This window comes from Mixophyes fleayi, chromosome 2, assembly GCF_038048845.1.
Source record: "Mixophyes fleayi isolate aMixFle1 chromosome 2, aMixFle1.hap1, whole genome shotgun sequence".
In the NCBI taxonomy this organism is placed as follows: domain Eukaryota; kingdom Metazoa; phylum Chordata; class Amphibia; order Anura; family Limnodynastidae; genus Mixophyes; species Mixophyes fleayi.
This window is the reverse complement of record NC_134403.1, coordinates 28,016,232-28,036,401: the sequence shown is the minus strand read 5'-3', so window position 1 is coordinate 28,036,401 and position 20,170 is coordinate 28,016,232. Positions and strand designations below refer to the sequence as shown.

The window sequence follows — 20,170 nt, the reverse complement described above, 5'->3', positions numbered from 1 at the left end:
CTTTTCATGCACAGTTTCCATAATTAGTTTGCCTAATTGAGCTTACAATTAAAGTGACTCATCGAAGGTCACAAGGAGCGAACATCAGGATTTGAACCAGGATCTCCAGCATAATATCTCCGCCATCATTCTACACACCGCAGGATGTTGCTATTTACCTCTTACCCCTTGAGAGACACATACTGAAATATTTTATTTCAGGGCATGCCATGCCAAGACTTCAGGTAGGTTCTTGCCAATCAAAACAGTAATACAGTGGACTCTACTCCTGTAAACAATCCCGAAACTCCCAACAGACCCTATATTGGTGGGACTGTCATGATTTGTGGACTCATAAAGGGGCGTGGTCATGTGATAATATGGGCGTAGCTTAGCAGAACTGGGTGTGGTGTAGGCGGATCAGAGGAATGGTATTTTGTGTCCCAATTTTGCATTTTGTAACTGTTGGGAGGTATGCAACTCCATACATGATCTGTAGCCTCACAATTGTATTATTTAATGTTTTCATCTACATTGAATTGTGCAAACAAAAATATGTTTTCTGTTTAAATTGTTTCTGACTGATCTAAAGGGCATGTCATTAAAAGTATAGCCCAAGGCATGATTCCCAATATATAAAAAAATGGGTCACTTTTTTTGAGAAAAGAATAACTGCAGCCACTCGGCAAACCGGGAACACCCCAAAAAGAATCAATCTCCCCCTCTCTGCCGCTATATAATCAATGCAGTTTGCACGCAAATTAGTATATATCTCAAAACAGTGTTTGCATCCAAGGCCCTGTCTATTGTATCATCATCACCATTTATTTATATAGCGTCACTACTTCTGCAGCGCTGTACAGAGAACTCACCCACATCAATCCCTGCCCCATTGGAGCTTACAGTCTAAATTCCCTAACACACACACACACACACACAGAGAAACACTATGGTCAATTTTGATAGCAGTCAATTAACCTACCAGTATGTTTTTGGAGTGTGGGAGGAAACCGGAGCACCCGGAGGAAACCCACGCAAACACGGGGAGAACATACAAACTCCTCACAGATAAGGCCATGGTCGGGAATTGACCTCATGACCCCAGCGGTGTGAGGCAGAAGTGCTAACCACTTAGCCACCATGCTGCCCCTGTTGTATCATTACTGTATCATTATTATATAATTATTGTATCATTATTGTAGCAAACTGAAAATAAACATTAACATCAACAATTAATAGTTGTGAAAACTGGATCTAACAAGGTAAACAACATGGCAGTAGACATATATTTATCATTCAGATAAAAGTTCTCTGTGTTTCATAATGTTTTACTAGCAATTTACTGGAACATAAATGCTGCTTAGAAAATCAGTTATGTTTCCCTGGTACGCAGAGGTGTCAAGTACTTTGTAATTCATTCACCATCATCTGTGAAGCCGCCTACCGTACAATGAAATGATCTCCTAAGGACGTGCACTTGGAGGTCACCGAGAGACATTCCGCTCAGTAACTGCAGCATTCGTATCTGAGTGTTACAATGTGAGCAGAATCAATGTCCATTAATCATACCCGATATAAGCAAAATGACAGCTATGAATTTTCTGTGTGAATTTTGTAAGATATATAGTACAGAGTTGTTGGAGTGGAACAGGGACTGACCATGTACATCAAGAATGATGGAGTAGACTCAGTCTATCAGAATAAACAAGTGTATGAAGGAATGCTAAGGAACCGTTAAGCTGCATTTTGTTCCTATCAAAGATATGCAGATTGCAGTACAGTGGGCGGAGATAGAACAACTTGTAGCCAATCAGATCACCAGAATGGTCACAGCAGGAGCCGATCAAGTGGGAGGCAGTGACCTGTCCACCTGTGTGATTGGAATGGAGGCAGCAGGAAGCCACAGACTGAGAGTTATAAAGTGGAAGGAGCAGGGTCCCCCAGCAGCACAGAGTATAGCAGGAGATGTGTTAGTGAGGACAGGCTGTGTGTGACAGAGGCAGTGACATGATGTGAGGAGGGGAATGGAGGCAGCAGGAAGCCACAGCCTGAAAGTTATATAGGGGAAGGAGCAGGGTCTCCAACAGCACAGAGTATATCAGGAGCTGAGTGAAGTGTTAGTGAGGACAGGGCTGCATGTGACAGGGGTAGTAACATGATGTGAGGAGGGGAATGGAGGCAGCAGGAAGACACAGACTGAGAGTTATATAGTGGAAGGAGCAGGGTCCCCCAAAAGCACAGAGTATATCAGGAGATGAGTGATGTGTTAGTGAGGACAGAGCTGCATGTAACAGGGAGGTGACATGATGTGAGGAGAGGAATGAAGCCACAGACTGAGAGTTATATAGTGGAAGGAGCAGGGTCCCCCAGCAGCACAGAGTATATCAGGAGATTAGTGATGTGTTAGTGAGGACAGGGCTGCATGCGACAGGGGCAGTGACATGATGTGAGGAGGGGAATGGAGGCAGCAGGAAGACACAGACTGAGAGTTATATAGTGGAAGGAGCAGGGTCCCCCAGCTGCACAGAGTATATCAGGAGATGAGTGATGTGTTAGTGAGGACAGGGCTGCATGTGACAGGGGCAGTGACATGATGTGAGGAGGGGAATGGAGGCAGAGCAGGAAGCCACAGACTGAGAGTTATATAGTGGAAGGAGCAGGGTCCTCCAGCAGCACAGAGTATATCAGGAGATGAGTGATGTGTTAGTGAGGACAGGGCTGCATGTGACAGGGGCAGTGACATGATGTGAGGAGGGGAATGGAGGCAGCAGGAAGACACAGACTGAGAGTTATATAGTGGAAGGAGCAGGGTCCCCCAGCAGCACAGAGTATATCAGGAGATGAGTGATGGGCTAGTGAGGACAGGGGTGCATGTGACAGGGGCAGTGACATGATGTGAGGAAGGGAATGGAGGCAGCAGGAAGTCACAGACTGAGTAATATGGTGGAAAGAGAGCTCCTAGTAATGTAATTGATCGTCCCAATGAGCATGTTGCTTCATGCCAGATTTACTGTCAAATCTGAAATCTGCATCTCTCATAACCATCTGCACAAAATTTGTGACTTCGTACACACTCTACAGATATACAGAGGAACTATCAGCAGAAGTTTTGGAAAAGTGGTCGTGATTGCGTACACGCTTCCAAATATGACCCAACATATTTCGATCGTTCATCGTGATTTTTAGGAAGTTGATAAAACCATATCAAACAATGCCATGTGTTTTGGTACAATACAACATGAAGGTGGGAGCGTACACACTCTTGCAATGTTTGACCAAAGGGTCATTTATTTGTGACCTGCAAAATAATTGCACAGGTGTGTACCCAGCTTAACAGTTCTTGTTTAGCAGAGCACCTCTTCTTTTTCTACAGCTATTTAATTGCAGATTACTAGCTAAAGGAACATAATCATGCCTTAAGGTATGTAATCTACAGGAGGGGGCTGTACATTCCCTTGACCCACTATTAGATCAACATTGTGGCCTTTACCATCAGATGAACACAGCATGAATGGTCTTCAGTATAGACCACTATATCATACCTGCCAACAGTCCCGATTTTGGTGAGACATCCTAATTCCCAAACTGAAAAAGGGGTGGGACTTGACAGTAGGTGGGTGGAGTTGTGGCCAAATTTATTCATTTGTTATCGAAGTTTGGGCAGAACTGGCCGGGGCTTCACCTGTCCCGCTTTTGGAATTCTAAATGTTGTGCGGTCTGACTATATGGACCAAAATGGTAGGTGTCATGATACGCATTTGAAGTTATTACCGTGAGTACTGACAGTGTCAGACCTCTCAACATTGAACTATGCAGAATCGGAATAAATAAGCCCCACCCCCAATCTGCACAAACTCCTCCCAGGCCCTAACCGAAATACCAACTATTAGTTGAAACTCCTCCCATTTGCGTTTTAGCCCCGCCCCCTTTGAGGCCCAACATAGATCATTTGTGGCTCTTTAGCTGTTGTGGAACTACAATTCCCAGCATACCCTACCATGGTGGAACTTAACACTACAACAGCTTCAGAGTCACACATTGCCAGCAGCTGCCCCAGAAGATGCAGACGGCGTAGGTCATTATCTAATGCAATGTGGTTATTATTGTCTGCACCGGAGCTGTGGGCAACTTTCACCGGTGACAGTAAATTCTAAATACCTCTCACTTCCACAGGAATGAATACACCAGGTGCTCTTCTACAGCAGAATCACTACCAATACTTCATTAATTTAAAGTACAATCCTCAAGTCAGCTGCAGGATATTGTCACATAAAGAATGAAAATCCAATTAAAATCTGCTGGTGGCTGACGCCGCTGTGTAGTAAAATTAGCTGAGAGCAAGTCCTGGAGGCTTCTAGCAGTGAGCTGATTAAATATCCCATAGATTTCCTTCCACGGTCATATGTTATCAATACGGAGCCTTCCTCACGCGCCTAACACTTGTAATTCATCCAGGTTTGCCGAAGACTCAATATCATTCCCTTGTAATCGCTATTAAAACAAACCAAGTGGATCTCATTACATTCACAATTAATATTGGTTTTAGTAAACCTTTGTTATAATGTAAAAATGATGGAATGTATCATTACAATGCGGCATAAGTATTAACAAGGAGATAAGCACTGTGCATTTCTGGAGCTTGCTAGAATAATTGTATTGATTTTTACTTTACTGTCAAAGCAGTCTGTAGGGCCCGATTATCCAATAGTCTGACTAGGCTGCAGGGTGGGGCATGAGGCGTCTGGGGGAGGGGGTGCAAAATATTTAAGGGTGCAAAATTATGACTTGGGAGAGATATCAACTGAAATGAATTTAAAAATATAGGATAATAGTTGTTCTCTAACGTAAGAATAAACATGAAAGAAAAATGTAGTAGGGTTTTAATCTCGCAATATTCCCATGGTTAAGGCTGAAGACAATGAGTCCTCCTTGGGCGGGCGCTTGAGGACATGCGGGTATGAGGGACAAGGATGGTGAAGGCATTACATCGCCTCTCCCTTCACATCTTCACCCTCAGCAGCGTTCTGTCATTCCTCCGATCTGCTATACAGTTCTGATTTTAATGGAAACGAAATGAGTGACGAAATAGCAGTGGAGCTGAGCATTGAAAACAAAGGAACATAAACATTGGTGGGAGGTGAAGGAAGCCGTATTTTCAATTAAGGAGGAGTTCGCTTTCACTTACCGCGTATTAGCCTGGTGTGAAAAGTGAGCGGGCGCTATGAGCATATTAGTTTTGGGGAACTTGAACCCTCAATCAGGCCCCTGGCAATCAGTGTTCCACGTAGATACATGATGGGTGGTAACAGACGTGGGTGCAAGGGGCTGTGAAGAGAAACTACCGTGTGCATTTGGAGTAGATAACGTCTAGCGATCTTTACTCCAGTGTGCTTCACATTTTGTTGAAGCGCCAACCAACTCTCCATTCTGGGATTCTTACTCAATCTAACAAAATCCAGATGTCAAAAGTTGGAGATAATCTGCCCTTACCATGACGGTAAACTGACTTCATATGTTGTTAAAAAATACCACCATTGTTTGGTTATAAACTGGAGGCAAAAGTGATAGAATATTTATTGAGTGTGGAGTTAATATGAGATCCTGGGGCGGAGTCTAGAGGGCATGGCCGCGAGAATCCAGTCATTACGCCCCGCCCACACCGGATTCACCAGGGAGTTGGGCAGGATGCGGGTGTTTGCACTAATCAGGAGTCTTGCGGAAATTCCAGGAAAGTAGGCAACTATGACTAGTGGGTGGCCAGCAATAAAGCCGGATGGCCAGCCCTTTAAATTATACTTTATTGACAATGACAATTTAATAACAATTTACTGACACATTTGTGTCATTCCAAAATGTCAAACAAAGTGAACCTCAAGAGCAAAGATAGGGCCAGAAAGTAAAATAAGGGACTCGTAACCCTAATTAGAGACAAAACTATTGGTGTGGTTAATGAGAGCAGACAGTCAGGATTGCTCCAATCACCATGCACGCCATCTGCTGGCACTGCTGGGGAAATGTTTTTGTTTTCTTTATGAATTGATTTGTTACGTGTTAATTGAATCAATTCCAAAAATCTTTAAGGAAGAGTTGATCTCAGTTGTGTAAAATGCAGATTGCAGACACGGCCTTTAATTTTTCTTTGATTCCTAGGGCTAGATTTACTAAGCTGCAGGTTTGAAAAAGTGGGGATGTTGCCTATAGCAACCAATCAGATTCTAGCTGTCATTTTGTAGAAGGTACTAAATAAATGAAAGCTAGAATCTGATTGGTTGCTATAGGCAACATCCCCACTTTTTCAAACCCGCAGCTTAGTAAATCTAGCCCCTAGTCTTTAATATATGATATTCCTGTAGCATTTGATAACTCCTGGAAGCTACTGAATTCTATGCGCTGTCACTTTGTCAATTATGTTACTATTCCTACCCAAGGATTAGATACTACTAAGCCCTGCGTCCTCTACAGCAACTCATCCAATTTACTATACCAGATAAATAACTCAAAGGGCCCTATTTATTGCCCCCGCTAAAAATATCATCCCTTATCACAATGATAATGGGTGATATTTCACGGGCCATTTACTAAAGAATCATCTCGGGAAGTGCATACGATAGGAGATGATATTTCTTACCTCTCAACTCTGGGTTCTGACCGGGAGTCTTTACTGCGCATTTGAAAAGCCATCTTGCAGTTGTTATCGGAGGGAGGAGCAGGAAGGCTGTGGAGAGGGTTCTAAACCATAGGGTAGAATATACCTGCCCAGTCTCCCGGAATGTCCGGGAGTCTCCCAAATTCCAAGTAGCGCATTCTCCCGCATCTGCCCACTTCCTAGTGAAGTGAGCAGGATTTGGAGCTTCCATGATGCGATTCTCGAGGAATCGCGTCATTTTGGCCAGCAGTAAAGTGACGATTGTGTCGTAGGGGCGGGGCCATAATGACACGATTTCCCGAGGCCCGCCCACACACGCCAACCTCTCCCCGGGATCTCCCAGAGACCAGCGTTGAAAAGTTGTCAAGTATGGGGTAAAATAGGTAAATTGGCCCAAACTGCAGTCCCCATTGAAAACTATGGGGACAGCGGTTTAATGCAATACTCAGCCTAATGTAGATATCTATGATATCTCCTTCGTTAGGCTTTTGTTAGATAGAAGTGATACTTAATAATGCCTTAGTCATGCTGAAAAAAACATTTTTGCATGGTTTATGGCTTAATAAATAAGCCTCAAGCTGTAACAATTATAAAGCTGCTGCATTTGTTTTCAGAAATGTTCCCCCCACCAAAATGCAATTTGTTTTGATAAACCAAAAGTTTTTCCCCCAGAGTGATTATGATCATAATGTTCCATTCTGTGCAGCTAGTGGGCGGATTATCAAACTGTACAAAACAAAACAGCAGGTTTTTGCATAGAGAAAAGGAGGGTATAATAGTTATTATTAATCGCCTTAATTAACAGAAAGAATTATGTATTTCAAAAATGATGTGGTGGGAAGGACAAACTTTATGAGCCATAAATTCATTATCGTTAATTGTTCAACACTGGGCTGGAATGTAAAGGAGTAATATACTGCGGAGTAATACAAATTATGTCAAAAAGTGAATTTGCTCCAGGTAACGTTATCACAAGTCTTTAACAGGAAGATGTCTCAAGTTCTAATCTACATAGCTAAAACAGTGCTAAGGATTATATTGTAAAAGTGGCATTGATGTGGGCACCCTGATTACATTTATATTAAGTTATTCAATACTGGAAAAATTGCATTTATTACAAGGAAAAGGTTTTGTGTATACTAAAGATGGAAAACGCTTTAGGCTTGTAATCCTGTTCAAAGATGCTTAAAAATAAGGCATTTTTGTACTGGCTATAAGTGAATATATTGTGTTGGTCAAACATGTTCTTAGATGAAGTTCAAAGGAAGATGAACAATTTTCTAAGAAAAACAGACTTTACTGGAAATAATGTAGAATCATATTGATCGTTCAAGTAATTGACCCACTAAAGTGTCTTAAAAAGAAGTATACATTTCGAAATAATGAAAGCATTAAAATGCTAAGTGGACGACGCAGTTTAACTGGTCTATTGTCATCGTTGCATTAGGTTCTACTGTTCTATACCATATCCCCAACTGTACCAATTATCAGTGGTTAACAAAGGGTGTGGCTTGATAATTAGGGATCGTGATAAATCTTTGGTTGGGTGGATCGTTCGGTGTGGGCAAACACTAATAGAAAGTTTCAAATATATGGTGGGTTTTAAAAAGGTACAGGAGGCAAATCTTCATCAAAGGAAGAGAAGTATTAGAACACGAGGACATGCACTGACACTGGAGGGAAGTAGGTTCAGAGGATAGCTGAGGAAAACTACTTCACAGAAAGAGTAGTGGATACGTGGAATAGCCTCCCATCAGAGGTGGTAGAGGCTACTATAGTAGAGCAATTTAAACATGCTTGGGATAGACATAAGGATATCCTTACAAAGACCTAAGGATCAAATAGGGTTGAAGGACACCATAGGTTAAAAAATGGGCAGACTGGATGACCAAGTGGTTCTTATCTGCCGTTAAAATTCTATGTCTCTATGTAATGTATATAATGCATACCTCCCAACTATCCAAATCTAAGCTGGACAATCCTGAGTTAAGGGCTCTGTCCCGCCCACAGACATCTTTGTACCACGGTGGGACAAAAGTGACGAGTGGTCATTCCCCCTTCGTGACTGTGTGGACACACTGAGCCAAACCACCTACTTCAAAGGTTGTGAGATAAAATGTGTAAAATGTGCAATGCATCCTGGGAAAGGGCATTCCACAACAGCTAGAAAGACACAGGTCCACTGCCCTCCCTGTTCACGAACGCTTAAACAATCATGCAAAACACAAAACAAAGCATTGATTGCTGGAACGTGTGCTTTTTAACAATCATTTAAGTGTGTCACAGTTATCGGTAAAGTGCAGACAGGCAAACAGTCTTCAATTACTATACATACTAGGACCTGTCATCACAAATACCGCAGGCATCCTGGTTCAGATTACACAACATTCAGTGTTCTGTCCCTTGAGGCAGTCCAGCCAGAGTGGAATCCTACAGACTCAGTTTATTTACAAGCACACATCTGTTTATATATAGTTACTAGAAGCCAAAAGCTATACGGCTCATCCTTTGCAATAGACAGAATTCAAGCTCAGTACAGCAGATCAAGTTAACAAGTTGGTTGCCAATATCTACAGTGCATCAAGGAACGATTAATACTTGGTGCAATATATTCTGAAATCTCTATTACCTAATATGATGAGATTATTTTGCAAAGCTGCAAGCGATCTCCCAATGCAAACTAGCAATATAATATAGATAAGCACGGTGACTCAGTGGTTAGCACTTCTGCTTCACAGCACTGAGGTCATGAGTTCGATTCCCGACCATGAACTTATTTTTACGAAGTTTGTATGTTCTCCCTGTGTTTGTGTGGGTTTCCTCCCACAATCCAAAAACATACTAGTAGATTAATTGGCTGCTATCAAAATTGACCCTAGTCTCTATCTGTCTGTGTGTGTGTATGTCAGGGAATTTAGACTGTAAGCTCCAATGGGGCAGGGAGCTTACAGTCTCTGTACACACATGCATATCTATCTGTGCTTGTTCTAAGGTGAAGTGTCTGTTTTATAATATATTTGTAGGTCGTTAGTTAATAACAATAGAAATGTATTGTTCATTTGTTCGCCTTTTCTGTGGAGGAAGCCGGGAACCTTTCACTTCAGCAGTCAGGTCAATTGTCAGGCGTAGCCTGAATGTCTGTAATATTCATGGCTTTTGGAAAGAAAGTAGATATTTCCCCAAAACGAGGATTATTTATTATGCTATGCTCAAATCCTATTTAGGTTAGTTAGTGCTTGGAGTTTACAAAAGGAAGAAGTAGAAGAATATTCTATGATGTAATATAAAAAAGACCAACGTACTTTTAAAATACATTTTGAACAGAACATTAAATGGGTTATTTTGTACAGCGGGTAACATGGTCTACAAGATACCGCTGCCATAGTATTGCCATGGTACTACTTGTAAGTCGCAGAACACTAGTCTGTCTGCTTGCTCTCCAAATTATATTTTCATATTTTGCACATGGAGATTGAGTTTATGTGCAGACATCTTCAATGTATTGGTTTGTATATGCCTCATTATAATGCACTGCTAAATAGTTCTGCCTTGTATCTTTGTATTTACAAAGCCTACATATAATTCAAAAATTTTTTGTTGCCCTTGGTTATGACACAGAATTGCTCTGTGAACACTCCTGTATCCACTGCAAACAGCTGAGCTAACAGGGGTCTTATCCAATCTTTAGACGAAAGCTAGAACAGTACAGCAACGTCTACAGTGAAAGATGTTCGATAACAGGTGCAAACCAATTAAAAGTTCAAAATGTCACTAAATGTAGAGTAAATTCATTATCTTTTTCACTGTAAACGAATGACTTACCAGTAATGTGGTAGCTCACTTGCCGGTTTATATCCGAGGTGTCTTCATCCCAAGTACTGAGTACTGCCACCACTTCCCCTGGGGCATCACTTTCTTTCACAGATCCTTTGTACACTTCCTGTTCAAAGACTGGGCCATTGTCATTGACATCCGTGACTGTCACAGAGACTACGGCGGAGGAAGAAAACGACAAGGCTTCTCCCAGGTCGGCTGCTACAACACTAAACGTGTAGCTGGGATTCTTCTCGTGGTCCAGTTCCTTTAGAGTACTTATCAAACCATTATTTGTATCGATGGTGAATGTTTCTAAGAGTTTGTCTCCTTCCTTGTCCGAGAAAAGACTGTACGTAACCTGCCCATTGGCGCCCCAATCTGCGTCAACTGCTTTCACTTGGATAACATTGGTTCCGATTGGCATTCCCTCCATTATTACAGCATCATAGTGAGCAGAGTCAAAATATGGCTTGTTGTCATTCAGATCCAAGATCTTGACCTCAACATCCACATTAATTAAAACGTCAACTCTATCTAGAAGTACAGTTGCTGCCACTTTGAAATGGAAGACAGGTATAGCCTCATGGTCAACTTTTTTGTCCAGTTTCAAAATGCCAGTAGCCTTGTCAATGATGAAAATGTTATCTTTGTTATTTTCAGGAAATTCACCATTGACCGTGCTGAATAAAGCTTCTTGGATTGGTGTGATATAGAAAGAATCTATCGTGGTACCGATCATAGTGTCCTCTGGCACAGAAAAGGTGTACTGAGGTTGGGTAAAGGTAGGTAGGACAGTTTCAGAAGGTACGACGTGTATGTAGACGGGAATAAGGGAGTGCTTCATTGGGATGCCGCCATCAACCGCTTTTACAAAAAAAGAAAGCACCGTATTTTTCAGCTGGTTAAAATTGCCTTTGGTAACCATCCAACCATTGTCCGGGTCAATTTCCAAAAGATCAGCTACTGAAACAGAGGCCTCGCTGTAAAGGGAGTAAGTAATCCGAGAGTTCGCCCCATCGTCTGCATCAAAGGCTTGAACCTGAGTCACCAGGTGACCCTTCTCTACATTAGCTTTGACGCTTGCCCGATACTCTGTAGCCTTAAACTGTGGAGCGTTGTCGTTTTCGTCCACCACGAGCACTTGGACCGTGCAGAAAGCCGCTCGCCCTCCCCCATCCAAAGCCCTCAGATATATACTGATGTCCTGCTCCAGCGGATTCTCTCTATCAAGCTTTTCTGTTGTAACAATCTGACCTAACGTGTCAATAGAGAATCGATTTTTGGCCAAGTCATTTATTATCTTGTAGGTGATATGTCCATACATGCCGGAGTCTCCGTCAGTTGCTTTGACATAAATCACTTTTGTTCCAATAGGAGCATTTTCTCGAACTTCGGTTACATAGACGCTCTGTGCAAAAACAGGGCTGAACAGATTTGCTCCGAGGATCTTCACGTGGACCTGCGCGGTACTGGTAAAGAGTCCGTCAGAGACAGAGATATTTAAGCTATGCATTGGTTCCAATCTTTGCTTACGATGATTAGAAAGAGTGATAACACCAGTCTTACTATCCATAAAAAAGTCAATGCGATCATTCCCAGACAAAATACTGTACTCCAACCTATCGACGTCTGTGCTGTCTGCATCGGAGGCTTGGACGCAGGTCACGAAATGTCCTCTCGGAGCCAACTCACTAACATAAGATTCATAAATCAATTGATTGAAAACTGGAGGATTGTCATTTAAATCTGTTATGTAGATGGTAACAAGCACTTCGCTGCTGAGAGACGGAAATCCATTATCTGTTGCTCTGATTTTCAGAGCACTTTGCTGTGAGACCTCGTGGTCCAAGAGTCGAGCGGTGAGAATTAAACCACTTGAGCTGTCGATGTGAAATGAATCAGTGTTGTTAAAAATGTCCTGAACAATTTGATACCTTATAACTTTATTGTTGTCAGAGTCTGCGTCGGTGGCGACCACTTGCAGGACCGGCGTCCCGATCAGAGAGCTTTCGGAGAGGGTTGCGTTGTATGACGGAAACTGAAAAACCGGAGGGTTGTCGTTAACGTCATTGACGCCGATATCGACGATGACTTCGGCCCGTGCACTGGTGAGTGAATCGCTTGCGCGTACAGTCAACTTAAAGGAAGGGGTCAGTTCAAAATCCAATGGGCTCACCACACTTAGCACCCCGGTGTCAAAATCTATATTAAACTGGTTATATGAATCGCCATCAACTATGGTGTAAATAATTCCCTGACCTTCTGGGCTTGTAGCATTAATATTTAGAATTGGCGTGTGCATCTCAACATCTTCATTGACGGAAGCGGTGTAGAAGGCCTTGTCAAATACCGGCATGGCTTTGTTGACGATGGTAACGGGAAGCTCAACTGAAGCGGACAGTGAAGGATCACCGCGATCTTTGGCTATTATAACTAACATGTACTCTATGTTAGAGAGATCGGAGTCAAAAGTTTTCATTAATGTTACACTCCCATTTTGCTTGTCGATTTCGAAATGGCTGTAGTCCTCTACCAGGAGAAATGTCAACTCACCATTTCTACCCTTGTCTTTATCTATAGCGGTCACTTTATATATAAGAGTCCCTGGCTCAGCATCGACCTGAACAGCGGCATAGTACGGAAGGCCTACAAAAACCGGAACATTGTCATTTATGTCCTCAATGTTGACCTTAACAATCACTCGTGCCACTCGGAGGTTGTCAAATTCCCTACTTGCTTCTACTACTAATTCATAGACCTCTTCTACTTCCCTGTCGAAAGAAATTCCTGTGGTCTGTATAACCCCAGAAGTAGATTTAATCTTAAATTTATTTCCTGGGTTCAATATGGTGTATTTGATTGGTTCATTTAGACGATGACCTTCAGCATTCACCACGGCAATTTTTGTGATATTAGTGGTGTTTTCTGCAATAGACGCCGAATAAAAGTCTTGGGTGAAATACAGACCACTGCCCATGGCTTCTTTTACCAGTATCGTCACGATGGCAGTGCTATAAAACTTTCCGTCAGAAACTTTGACCATAAGCATGTAATGATCTTTCGACAAACTGCTGTTCTTTACTGTAATGACTCCGCTGCTAGAATCGATCACAAAATGGTTTAGGTTTCCTTCGGTCAAAGCATAACTCAACTCTGGCGGTATGGCTAAATCTGGATCTCGCGCACTGACTTGCAGAACTTCCACACCATCGTAGGTTGGGAGAAGTAATGTTGTTTCAAACACGGCTTCGGTGAATATTGGAGGATTATCATTGACATCGGTAACTTCAATCGATACTTCAACCGGACTTTCGGCAGTGAGTTGTGGACTTCCACTGTCCCTCACATGCACGTGGAAGTGGAAATATGCTATGGTTTCATGATCCAAGTAAGCTATGGTCCGGATGGCGCCTGTGCTAGAATCCACTGTAAAGTACCTCTTGGCGGTTGACTCAACGATCTGGTAAACAAGCAAAGCATTCTGGTTGCTATCTGCATCGCTTGCTCTAATTACCAGTGGGTTTCTGTCTGAGCTCCTAACTATGCTGTTAATTGGGGCAGCTTCACTGATACTGCCAACGTACTGAGAACTGAGGAAAACGGGTGGATTGTCATTTTGGTCAAGAATCTGGATGTTGACGGTGGTGTTAGAAGCCATACCGGCCATGTTTGTTGCTTGGACAATGAGCTGGTAGGATGATATCCGCTCATAATCAAGGGCTTTCTGGCTTGTTATAACTCCAGAGTAAGGATTGATGGTGAAGGCTCCTTCTGTATTCCCAACTCTGATTTCGAAAACCAATGTGGACTGGCTTATGGCAGACACCAATACAACTGGAGTTCCAACGTCCACATTTTCGTGAACTTCGGCCTGATATTCAGCCTGGGTGAATTTGGGGCTGGAGTTATCGGACATTGATAAAGAAATCCTGACAATGGCAGCAGCAGAGAGAGGTGGGCTTCCTCGATCCGTTACTTTGACCGACAGTACAAACTGACCCATGGTGGACAAGTCCGGTTCCTTTGATACAGTGATGATGCCCAAAACTGGCTCGATTTTAAATGTGTTCCCAGTGTTACCTAAAAAAAAAAAGAATAGTAAAATAAGAATTATGCAAAATAACATATAAAAAATGGTAAAAGAAAACAATCACATATCTGACTCTCTAGCACTTACAAACAACGATTTTACATTATGCTCAGGCTGGCCTACAAACACAAGGTCACTCTGTTGCAAGACGGATTACAGGCTACTGCCCGTCTCCTGTGCTGGATGATGTGCCTAGTGGAGTGTGAAGGACCAGGTCACTCATGGCACTTTATTCTAAGACAAGCTGAGTACTTTATGATTAGTAATTGCTGTGTATAGACATATATATGTTTCATTGGGACAATACAAGAGGATATATAGTGTTAGTTTGATTTCTTTCCTTAAACCAAGGAACACTTTTTAAACTACCTAATAAGATTTCTAATTGTCAGATAACTCTAACTTATTGGTTTGTATAGGTCATCCTGCAAATTTCCAAAATACATTGCTTCCTCTCTCATTCCGTTCTGTGCTTTGTAGCCCATTAGTTTAACCATCAAGCACAGTCACTTATCTTTGTTTCTCTTGGATCGGTCACAAAGCAAAGCAGCTCTCCAGATACCACTACACTCAAGGCAGAGAGAATTAGCTGAGATGGACCATAGCACGGGGCAACAAGTATAAATGATGCTGACTGATTATATAAATACATTGTTGAAAACAGCAGAACTACTGTGGGCTAGAAAAGTAAAACAATGCATTTAGATATCATTGCAGGAGAAAATGTACAAACTGAACTTGAAGGTGAAGAGACCCTTTAATGCTTCGTGAAAACATGTCTTTTAACCCTTCGGATGCCACCCAAAGAGACAAAGTTCACCAGCACACTCCAACCATGATTTAAAAGCCAAACTATCATAGATATACACCCTATTTAACTCTTCAGTTAGCCTTGTGTGTTGTGTTTTCGCATGATGCGTAGGTAATGATCTTCGCTGATGTTTTTATCACACCTGATAAAGATGCGAACAAAAATGAGCAATCCTATAATTGACGGCAATTGCGCAGAAACAACGCACGCGGTTAATATGAACCTCACGGCTGATTGAATCACCTATTTTATTTTCATTGTCAGAGACCGCACCAGTTCAAAAGGATAATATGTACTTTTCCATGTAAAGACAAATTACAAGTAGCATTAAAACATGTATCAGATTATTGGATATATATTTATGGGTAATACAGCAGAATATTGGTGTAAATGAGTTGGATTACATATGAAGCAGAACTGCGAAATATACACTTTTTTTTGCAAAACGTGTACAGTACAATTAATAAGTATTATATTTTTATCATCTAAACTAAGCTGCATATCTATAGAGAGTATAAAACTCAATAAGAAGACGGAGTCTTAGGGGAATTTGTTTGTGTTTTACCATTAAAGTTGGAAAAGTTGCCAACTTTCACGTCCATTTATGATTTAATGCAATTTGAACAGCGAAGCACTTTTAGAGAACCCTGGAATACAATGTCTTTCTAAAAGTCTATGATAGGGGCAAGAAGAAATGCGAGAAAGTACATATATTCCTCGGAGCGCAACAATTTCATAAAGCTGCCAAGCATAGACCATGTAGGGAAATGAACGAGACGAAATCAAAATTACATGGGACATAAATATAGAACCCTGGGGATTGGCAGACGTGTACAGTTCAATCAGACCACTGCATTCACATTCTGCTATTTTACCTCTGATTTTTAAATTCAACATTTTCTAAAAAAATAAAAAAAATAAAATTGGACAGACACAAAACAAAATTTAACTCAAAGTTTCTAAAAGCAGCAATCGCATAAAAAAAATGAGGTGTTTTTTCACATAAATCCCTGCAGAAGGCTATAAGAAGCAGCTTGGTAATTACAGTTCTCCTTAGTTTGTTTCTTCAGGCTGCTATTAATGATTTCAAGTTCTGCAGTTAGCACGGTGTCGTGTGACTACCATGGCTACCACAGTCACATAGCACATGATGTAGTGAGCAGCGAGGCTTCCTACTCGGTACACAAGACTGAGAAGTATGGAAGCAGCAGGGATGGTAGCTATGGAAAGCAACTCAGACAATGAATTCAGGCAATTATTTGTATGTCTGTAAATATGAATCTAGCAAGCAGATGAGAGCCTGTGATTGGGACTTGAAGCCATACACGTCTAACCTCCAGCGAGATTTTGAAAAGGTGATAATAATTTATAGGACAGCTAAGAACAATGACTTGCTTAAAAGGTACTTAACTCGCTATAAAAGGAAGCAAAGGTCTATGTGGGATTCCTGTTGAAACTTCTAAGGCGGAATTCTATTAGCTGTGACGTGCCGCCGGTCTTACTGTGTACTATCAACCCTGTCGGTAAGTATAGGTTGGTAGCTAACTTTATAAAAAAAAAAGATGTCAAGTCTTACCACTACTATTGACAAGATCAGATGCAATTAGATTGGATGCAGACTTTAGACGTTTCATTTGGAACTCCAAAAAACCGCGTATTGGGCTGATCAAGTTACAGCAGTCCAAAGATAAAGGGGGGCTGAATCTGCCAAATATCACCAGATATAATCAAGCGGCTCAATTACGGCACCTTAGAGACTGGTTGCATAAGACAGACATCTATACTAACACTACACTGGACCAGAGTTTTATACCTAATCTTAACTTATTGGCCTTTATCCACTTACATGAACAAGAATTACCAACTCAGACTATACATAATCCACTCTTATATACCACACGCAAACTCTGGCACAAACTCTGTCATATAAACCACTTAAGTCCCTATACTTCGGTGCATCTCCCCCTGTTAAAGAACCCGAATTTTCAGAATGGCTCAGCCTCCTTCCCATTTAGTGATTGGGCAAAGTTGGGAATTACTAAAATAAGACAATTAATCAATATAAACACACGTAAACCAATGACTTATGCCCAAATTAGCTCAACTTATCCGCAGCTGGCTCCCTACCACCTAGCTGTATTCCAATGCCAACATTACATTAGTACAGTTTTGCGGAAAATTCCTCCCTCGGATTGGGATAACCCCTTGGATGTTATGCTTTCAAAGCCTCCCTTAACTCATCAGGCCATATCGCAACACTACTCCTTGATACGGGATCAATTTGATTATAATCACTCTAAAACTGGTCTTTCGTTATGGCAGGAACGGTTCCCTCATCTGACTCCAGAAGTTCTCCTTAAAGCACTTGCCAACTCCATTAAAATTTTACCGGCCATGACCTATACAGAAATGTTTCTTAACATTTTTCATAGAGCGTATCTATCTCCATCTCGTAGGTTTCAGATAGGACTATCGGAATCTCATTGTTGTCCGAAATGTGGATCTCCAAGAGCGGATCTGACACATTGCTTCTGGGAATGTCCCCCAATTAAAAGATTCTGGACTCAGATTTGGAGATTCTCTAATACATATTTGGTGAACTATGCACCCCTATCTCCGGAATGGGCGATATTTGGAATACTTCCAAGTAGCTGCAAAGTTAGCAGGGGATGCAAAATTTTATTATTAGCAATTTCAGCTGCGGCTAGAAAAAGCATACTGCAGGTCTGGGCCCAGAATTCTCCCCCTGTGTTCTCTCTTTTTAGAGAAAAACTCTATCATATATTTCGAATGGATTGGATAGAGACTTCCTTGCAAAAAGAGTCTAGAGTAAAACAATTTTTTAACACATGGGAGAGTTTTATAGACCTTTTACCTCACGCTATACGAACACAACTCTGGAATAGTTTCCACAACACTCAATGGTATGAGTTGAGAATGGTCTCTGCAGACCCCCCAATCAATATATCTATATCTAATGACAGTTAAGTCCTGTGGAAAGGGGGATTTTTGGAATGGAATGACATGTAATTGTGATTGCACATTGGAATGTTAAAAAAAAAAAAAAAAAAAATTGTGAATACATACTTGTACTTTATAATGCATTTAATTGTACTTGACATATTTTCTTTTTACCTCAATAAAAATTTTGAAAAAAAAAAGATGTTTTTCTTCTGTACAAAATGTTTAATATCACTGTAATTGGATAAAATCTTTAAAAATGCAACAAATCATTTCTTCTATGTAATAATATTCTTTTAAGCACTGCATTTGTTTCAGAAACAATTACTCAATATAACAGTTATTCTGCTGAATATAGGGGGAAGAGGTAGTACATTATTTAGTACATTTAGTACATTGATATTAATTAATTGTGTCCATCATTTTCCCTGTTACTAACTTCAATAGCAAATACCTTCCATCGGACCAGAAAGACTAGTGTTCCCTGTGACATTTAGTAAATGTCAGCGATTTCACGAAATTTGTTCAACGTGTGAAATGGAAACTGTGAAGTGTACGTTTTTTAGATAATATTTCCAGCTACGGTGGTCTTAAGTCATTCAACTTTTAAAAGTTGAATATGAAAAACATTTAATCTCTGAAAGATGTTGAAAAAGTGACTCGGTTTTAAAAATGACAATTGATATGGTGTAATTTTGTGAAACACGATGGGCCTGATTTATCAAGTCACGCATACTGAACATAATGTGCGTTTAAAACCCCCCCAAAAAAAGCATGTGAATAGGGTATAAGTTTGTCCAAATTCAACAAGGAGCGGATGTGAAGATACGTGTGGTGATAAAACCGGGTGTAGGTCTGCTCTGCTCTTCCAGACTGGAAAATGCACTTACTGTACTTAAAATACATTTTTAAACAAACACATGTTATAGCATGCATACACAGCTGTTATCACTAGTAATGGGCAGTGAGACTAGACTTATAGCTGGAGCAAGAGATATGGCTAAAATAGAAGGACCTTTGAGATTTCCAGGGCATGAATCTGATTTTGCAGAGTGCACACGAGCATGGCACATCCTTACTGTACACTGACAAATGTCCCTTCCCCCACTCCACTCCTTAAATTGTAGACTGTAGTAAGTGTCCTTTGTGCTCTAAAGAAATTGGACGTTGCTGCGTTTCTTTGCATGCAAAATAAAAATTTGGATTTGTACCCCTTACATCACAACACGTTTTGTTGAGGTGCATATCTACACCCCTTAGCTAGATTTGCTCCTTACACGAAATGCGTGCAGTCTTTATAAAGAGAGTGGGGGTGTGTGTCACAGGTCTCAGGAATAAAAATTGGCAAGCTAAAAAAAATAAGGAGTCAAAAATAATAGACAAATTTATGGATTTGTTGAAATTTTAGTTTGAAAATTAAAATCCATTTATTTTAAAATGTTTTCTATAGGTTATGGTCTCCTCAGTCACCAGATCTGAAGCCAATTGAGCATTTATTTTGAACCATGCTGAGACAGCGTCTTCCATCACCGCCAACCAGGCAAAAGCTGAGCGACATTCGTGTGGATGGCTGGCGCTGCCCAGTTCCAGGCATCCGTAGACCAAATGCCATGGTGCGTACAGTCTATAGGGGCTGGAAGCAGTGGCCCAACGACTATTAAGTGTTTCTCTTGTAAGCTGGCAGTATAAGCGGGAAAGACACCCAGTTTAATACCTCAAAGAAATAACTTCTACTGCTGGCTTTTCACCGCTGAGTACCAATAAGTTATTTTTATATCTGGCATATACAGTAATATAGCCTTGAGGCGCACTCAATGCAAACAACAATTATATGCATAACTAGTGTTCCAGGCTATGAATTGCTGAG

General features: G+C 41.2%; 1 protein-coding gene across 5 annotated transcripts in view; it reads right to left on the bottom strand.

The window, feature by feature from the left end:
• The window catches only part of FAT3 (FAT atypical cadherin 3), a 451,200-nt gene that overhangs the window by 70,816 nt on the left and 360,214 nt on the right, over window positions 1-20,170 (bottom strand). For all 5 annotated transcript variants that reach the window (XM_075198718.1, XM_075198719.1, XM_075198721.1 and 2 more), the window contains one exon: window positions 10,448-14,521. In XM_075198718.1, coding sequence (XP_075054819.1) covers window positions 10,448-14,521 — 4,074 coding nt within the window. The remainder of the gene's footprint in view (window positions 1-10,447; window positions 14,522-20,170) is intronic.